A 7,338-nucleotide genomic window follows, 5' to 3' on the forward strand; every position below is an offset into this window, starting at 1 on the left:
GTCTTCCCTTGAATCTAAGAGGTTGACTTAATGATAGTTATTTTTTTTATTTTGTTTTTTTTTGGTTTTTTTTTTTTTTTTAATTAAAAAATAGAAGCTTTTGAAGGTCTAGAATACCTCCCAATTCCCCTTCTCTTAACCCTGGGCAATAATAACCTTTGGTTCTGTGCATTTGCCTGGCCCAGAGATTTCACGCAAGTGGGATTATACAGTATTTGTCCTTTTGGGCACAATTTATGATGTTTTCTACAAAGAGTTTTGTAGGGTTTAGGTCGTTAATCCATTCCTGTGATAGCGAAGATTCATCTCATTCTTTGGCATGTGGAGGTCCAGTTCCAGCACCAGTTGTTGAAGAGACTATTCTTTTTCCATTGAATAGACTTGGCACGTTGTTCAGTTGTCCATAAGTGTATGGGTTTATTTCTGGACTCTCAATTATATTCCATTGTTCTATCATAAAAATGCCACAATGACGCCTGACCTCTTCTGACATCAGGAGAGGCAGAGAGAGGATCACCATCAGCAGTAACCTGAGGCCGATTCCTATGAGGCAGAGGTCAGAAATAGCTCGCTTGCCAACTTTTTGACCAATCCTGACGCCAGCTGCCCTCCCATGGCACCCTCTGCCTCTTTGCTGGGTTAGATCATTCATTGCAATGGCCACACAGGGTTTATTAAGAAAGCCCCAGGTCACAATTCAAGATCAGGACTAACCCAAAATACAGTTCTTTGGTCAGGACACCTTCTCAGCTGTGCGCTTCGGCAAGCCTCTGCCTGCCCCTCAGCCTTGGCCCCTCCGGGTCTCAGGCCTCTTGAGCCAACCTGGTCTTTGCTCAGCTCTGTAAAGAGTGACAGAGCTCTTTCGCGTCACTGGTAAGTACCAGAGCCACCCCTTCTGCTGGGAGACGCTCAGCTCTCTCACACTTCGTAGGTTCGAGAGCCTGACTTCAAGTACCCCGGGGTGCCCCACTCCACCTGCAAGCCTCCTGCCCAAAGGTACTCGGCTCCCTTGTTTCACGGGCAGGGAAGCCCCTGTACTGTCTCCCGTCATCCTTCTGGTTCTGCTGGTGCCAGTTCTCTGCTGTGCCTGCTGCCACTGCTGCCCGTCTTGTATCATCTGCAGTATGACAGCTTTCCATCTCCTGATTCCAGGAGGGTCTTGGTACCAGGACCCTGAGTCCAAAGCTCTGCTTCCAGCTCTTCTTTCTTGGTGGTAGTGGGGTGTTCTTTTCTGTCACTGGGATTGTTAGATAGAAAAATAAGAGCACGAGGGAGAGAAAGAAAGAAACTGGTCCCAAGAAACAAACAGGACTTTATTGTGTGGTCTGAGAGGGACCCCAGGTGACCCGGCCGGGCAGCATGCAGGGAGGATCAAAACGGTGTGAGGGCAATTTGGGGGAGGGTTCCTTCTTATAGAGGTCCTGGGGAGGACTAAGATGGTATTTCTCAGAATTTGGGGTGTTAATTAAGTTAGGTTTGGGCTGTTTTGATCAGGCTCAGCCCCTTATTAGGATCCATTGTCTGGTCTGGTCTTTGATATGACCGGCTTAGGTGTGATCAAGTTTCTCAGGAAGTGATGGGGGGGGGACGACGACAGAGGGACAGACTGCCATATTCTTCCTCCAAAGATGGCTCTTCCTCCCCCTTCTTTATTTTTGCAACTCTTTTTTCTTTTTTCCTCCTCTTAATTTTTGTTTCCTTGTTGTGTACCATTGAATCAGATCCAACTGGCACACGAGGAGATTACTTCTCCTTTTCCAGTAGAGCATCTGGTGGATTCGAACTGTGCACCTTCAGGATTGCAGTGCAGCTACTTGCCACTAGGCCACCAGAGTTTACTGAGATGGCTCATTTTAAGTCTAGTTGTTGTTGTTGTTGTTGTTCTGTGCCATCAAGTCATCTGTGACTCCTAGTGACCCTATGTGCGACACCCCTAAACCCTGCTCTGTCCTGTGTCAATCTTATTGTCTCTGACACACCTACCCCCATTACCCCAGTGACTGAATCAATCCATCTCATCGAGGGTCTTCCTTTCCTGAGCTGTCCCCCCACCCTCCCAAGCATGACCTCCCTCTCCAAGGACTGATCCCACCTTGCAACATGTCTAAAGTATGTCAGACAAAGCTTCAGAATCCTTGCCTCCAAGGAACAGCCTGATCTCAACCGCTCTAGGAAGAACTTGTTTGTTCTCCTAGCAGTCCACTATATATTCAGTACACTTCTCTAGCACCACACTTAAAGGCATCAATTCTCCTATCATCCCTAGTCATTGTCCAGCTTTCCAGTGCATAACAAGTAATTGCAAAGATTATGGTCTGCATCAGGCACACCTTAATCTCCAGACTGACTTCATTGCTCTTCAGTACTTTGGGGAGGTCTCTGATAGCAGACTTTCCCAATACCTAGTAGGATAACAAAAACAATCAGTTTTCACAGCCTCACTCCCCACAAGGGTGCCATGCACCTTATTTGTATTAGGAGCAAGCTGACCAATCCCTTTGGTGGGTCGCAAGCACCTTATCTGCATAACCCCACCCACTCCTTTGTGAAAGTTTGAAGACTGGGTGGCCAGAAAGGCCATATAATTGTGATTTCTTGCACCAGATCTACACGTTTCTCCTCACACCAGGATGGACAGTTTTATGTCTCTGAAATGACTAACAAATGGTAGTGTTTTTGTTCTTACATTCCCTAAGATAATGACCGTCTGATGGCCCCCTGAGTTGGACAGACTGTGACAGCAGGTCCAGCATGTGAGATTTCTGCTTGTTTCTCCTTCCTGTCCACAGGACACTTCGTGCTTCAATTACTCCATCCTCGATGCAGATCTGCCCACAGCAGGTGCACGCAGCCCTGTTCCCTGCAATGTCAGTAGGACCTGGGAGCCCTTCGAACCGGAGGACCTGAACTTGACCGATGAGATGCTGAGATTCAAGTACTTGGGGCCCCAGCAGACAAAGCTGTTCGTGCCCATCTGTGCCACCTACCTGCTGATATTCATGGTGGGCACTGTGGGCAACACACTGACCTGCATGGTCATCCTCGGCCACAAGGCCATGCGCACGCCCACCAACTACTACCTCCTCAGCCTGGCCGTGTCAGACCTGCTGGTGCTGCTGGTGGGGCTGCCCCTGGAACTCTATGAGATGTGGCGTAACTACCCCTTCCTGCTGGGCCCTGGCGGCTGCTACTTCCGCACACTGCTCTTTGAGACGGTGTGCCTGGCCTCGGTGCTCAACGTCACCGCCGTGAGCGTGGAGCGCTACGTGGCCGTGGTGCACCCGCTGCAGGCCAGGTCAGTGGTGACACACGCACACGTGCGCCAAGTGCTGGGGGCCGTCTGGGGCCTGGCCGTGCTCTGCTCTCTGCCCAACACCAGCATGCATGGCATCAAGCACCTGGATGTGCCCTGCCGCGGCCTGGTCCCCGACTCGGCCATCTGCACGCTGGTCCAGCCCCAGGCCCTGTACAACCTGGTGGTGCAGACCACCGCCCTGCTCTTCTTCGGCCTGCCCATGGCCACCATCAGCGTGCTTTACCTCCTCATCGGGCTGCAGCTGTGGCGTGAGAGGCTACCGCCCCACCAGGAGGCCCGGGTCAAGGACGTCGTGGCCAGGTCCAGCGACACCCACAGGCTCAGGCAGCAGCTGCCGGACAGGAACCGGAGGCAGGTGACAAAGATGCTGTGTAAGTGTCACCACTGAAGGAGTGGTCAAACCAGGCTTGGGATGAGGCCTGGGAGCGGGGCCTGTGGAGTATGGAGGGGGGAAGCAGGGCCTGTGGGGCATGAGGGGGTGTGGGGAGCAGGGCCTGCAGGGCACAAGGGTGTGTGTGTGTGTGTGTGTGTTTGCTCATATGTATGTGTCTGTGTTTGCGTGGATTCCTTTAGCCTCTCTTGCTAGAAACTTCCACTCACGAGAAACGTTGCAGGATCTGCTACATGATTTGCAGGGCCCAGTGATTCAGGTCGTGGTCTTCTCGGTCACCTATGATGCATCTGAGAGCTAGACAGTGATTAATGATGTCAGAAGGATAACTGATGCCTTTGAGTTGTTGTGTTGGAGAAAAGCACTTGATGTCCCAGGGAATGCCAAAAGATCGAACAGCTAGGTCTTGGAAAAGATGCAGCCAGAGTGCTCCTTGGAGACAAAGATGCTGCTTTGTCTTTCGTATGCCGGGCAAGGCTGTTCTTGGAAAGGGACATCATGCTTGGAAAGACAGGGTCAGCAGAGGAGAGGAAGACCCCCAACAAGATGGATTGACATGGTGACCACAGCAAAGGGCTCCAGTGTGTCAGAGATGATGAGGACGGCACAGGACAGACAGGGTTTCCGGTCGGCTGTTCATAGGGCCGCTACGAGTCGGACTTGACTCAGGGCCACCTAACAACAGCAACAAGTGCAAACTTCAAATTCGGTGTCCTTGCTCCAAAAGTGTTACAAATGTCAGAAGGACAACAGCAGAGCATAAAGCGAGGTGAGGTCCTTCAAAGCTTAAGGCTTGTACAGTCAGCCCACACGCAGGCCCTGGTGCAGGGAAGCAAACCACAGACAGGTATGGGCTGTGTGTGGCTGGGGGAGGCGTGCTGTATGTAGTGTGGTGTGGGTGTAGTGTTTGCATGAACTGTGTGTGGTGTAATGTATGTGATATGAGAGGATGTGGTATGTATGTGGAGTGTGTGGTGTGGTAATTGGTGTGTAGGGTGTGTTATGCGTGAGGTGTTATAATATGAGTGTAGTGTTTGTGTTGTGTGTGAGATATGAGTGTAGTGTTTGTGTGGACTGTATGTTGTGTGTGGTGTTTTATGAGTGTAGTGTTTGTGGGAACTGTTGTTTGTGTGTGATATATGAGTGTAGTGTTTGTGGGTGTTGTGTGTGGTGTTGTATGAGTGTAGTGTTTGTGTGGACTGTATGGTATTGTATGAGTAGAGTTTGTGGGGACTGTGTGTTGTGTGGTGTTTCATGAGTGTAGTGCTTGTGTGTGGTATTTCATGAGTGTAGTGTTTGTGGAGACTGTGTTGTGTGTGTGTGATGTTGTATGAGTTTAGTGTTTGTGTTGTGTGTGGTGTTGTATGAGTGTAGTGTTTGTGGAGACTGTGTTGTGTGTGATGTTGTATGAGTTTATTTTGTGTGTTGTGTGTGGTGTTGTATGTGTGTAGTGTTTGTGAGGACTGTGTTGTGTGTGATGTTGTATGAGTTTAGTGTTTGTGTTGTGTGTGGTGTGTGGTGTTGTATGAGTAGTGTTTGTGGGGACTGTGTGTATGGTGTGTGGTCTTCTGAGTGTGTGGTATGTACTGTGTAGAGTGTGTGGTGTGTGCATGAAGTGTGTGTGGTGTATGTGAGCATATGATGCATGTGTCATGGGATATCTTGGAGTATAAGTTGTGTGGAGGCTTTGGGGAAGTGTGTGTGTGTAGCATATGATGTGTAGTGTGTGGTGTGGTATGGTGTCATGTGGTATGATATAGTATATTGTGTGTGGCCTGCACTAAACACCTAACAGTCTCTGGGCTCCATTACCCCACCAGCCCCAGAAGGAAACTGCAGCTGGCTTACCTGGGGTGGGCCCTTACCTGGGGTGGGCCCTTACTCGGGGTGGGCCCTTACCTGGGGTGGGCCCTTACTCGGGGTGGACCCTTACTTCGGGGTGGGCCCTTACTTCGGGGTGGGCCCTTACTCGGGGTGGCCCTTACCTGGGGTGGGCCCTTACTCGGGGTGGGCCCTTACCTGGGGTGGCCCTTACCTGGGGTGGGCCCTTACCCGGGGTGGGCCCTTACTCGGGGTGGGCCCTTACTCGGGGTGGGCCCTTACTTCGGGGTGGACCCTTACTCGGGGTGGGCCCTTACTCGGGGTGGGCCCTTACCTGGGGTGGGCCCTTACTCGGGGTGGCCCTTCTTTGGGTCTCTGCTGCCAGGGCAGCATCGGCCTCACCTGTGATAGGCTTTTGCCTCCAGGAAGTTGGTGAGATGTTCCCGTAAAGCCTCTTGTTATCAGCCTGGGGCTCTTGTCAGTCCTCTCTGAGGGCCTACTGTGCTCCGGCTGGGTGCTGGGGATTCAGCATCAACACCTGGTTTGAAGAACAGCTTATAAGGAAAACCAGGCAAAGGGTGTGCAGAAGATATTCCAAGGAAAGATCACTGGAACCAACCAGAAGAAATAAACAAAATCTAATGCTGTCCTGGCAGCAGAGACCCAAAGAAGGGCATGGTGAGAACCTGGGCTCAAGCTGTGAAATGTGTGAATGATTCCATGGAAAGTCAATAGGATTTGTAAACTTCACTCAAGAAAAGATCAGGGCTCAGGGCCGTGAAGCTGGGGCAGCCTGTCCAGCCTTTTGCAGGGGTGGACTGGGTGAGGACACACTCCCAAGTGCAGGGGGTGTTGGTGCTGGACACTGGAGCTGGGAAGGCATCCAGGGCCTCGGCAGACCGAGTGACGGTGTGATGTGTGTGAAGTGTTGTATGTTTATGTGTGTGGCGTGGAAGGGCAGGTGTGTGTTTGGTATGTAGTAGTGTCGTACCATCGAGTCAGAATCAGTCCACAGCTGACTCCAGCAGGTTTTCAGAGGCAGCAAATCACATGGGAGGAGACTCCCCATGGAGCAACTGGTGGATTTGAACTCTGTGCCTGTGGGATTCAGTGCATTTTCTTACACTCAGCCCCCAGAGCTCCCTTGGTGTGTGTAGTGTGTGTTTATTAGACCAGATGAAGAGTGCGGAATGTGTAGCGTGTGGGAGGTGGTGTGGGTTTATGTTGGTGTGTGTCTGTAGTGTGTGGTATTTGTGTGTGATGTGGAGAATGTTGTGTGTTTGTGTGGTGTGTGGGTGGTGTGGTGAGGATGTGTGGTGTGTGTGCTGTGTTTGTGTGGTATAGTGTGTGTGAAGTCTGTGCTGTGTTTGTGGGTGGTGTGGTGAGCATGTGTGATGTGTGTGCTGTGTTTGTGTGGTGTGGATGTGTGTCTTTCTGGCTCCATATCTCCTTCCAGTGCTTTGTACACGGCTCTCTTCTACTTGTATCTCAGCAAGCATAGGCTCTAGGCAGGCGCCCCAGTCAGTTTTCACTCTGCAGACTGCACCCCATTGGTGGTCCAGCACCCACAGCCTGGAGGCACCAGACTCCCAGGCCTATGCTGAGAGTCACTGGGTCAGCTGGACTCAGGTGTCCACTCCATTTAACCAGCATTCACCCACCATCCAGTCAGGGAGAGAGTGTGACTAAGCAGTGGGGCTGGTGGCCAGGGGGGCTGGTGGTCAGTGAGGCTGGTGATCAGGGGGGCTGGTGGTCAGCGGGGATGGTGGTCAGTGAGGCTGGTGGTCAGGGGGTTAGTGGTCAGCGGGGT

At 51.5% G+C, this 7,338-nt stretch overlaps 1 protein-coding gene across 1 annotated transcript in view; it reads left to right on the forward strand.

Moving 5' to 3' along the window:
* Window positions 1–2,699: 2,699 nt before the first annotated feature.
* NMUR1 (neuromedin U receptor 1) overlaps window positions 2,700–7,338 on the forward strand; it is a 5,341-nt gene continuing 702 nt past the window's right edge. The window contains exons 1-2 of the mRNA XM_006893540.1: window positions 2,700–2,705; window positions 2,790–3,687. Coding sequence (XP_006893602.1) covers window positions 2,700–2,705; window positions 2,790–3,687 — 904 coding nt within the window. The remainder of the gene's footprint in view (window positions 2,706–2,789; window positions 3,688–7,338) is intronic.

The sequence above is a fragment of the Elephantulus edwardii genome, unplaced genomic scaffold (genome assembly GCF_000299155.1).
Source record: "Elephantulus edwardii isolate Elephantulus edwardi_28Jun2011 unplaced genomic scaffold, EleEdw1.0 scaffold00127, whole genome shotgun sequence".
Lineage (NCBI taxonomy): Eukaryota > Metazoa > Chordata > Mammalia > Macroscelidea > Macroscelididae > Elephantulus > Elephantulus edwardii.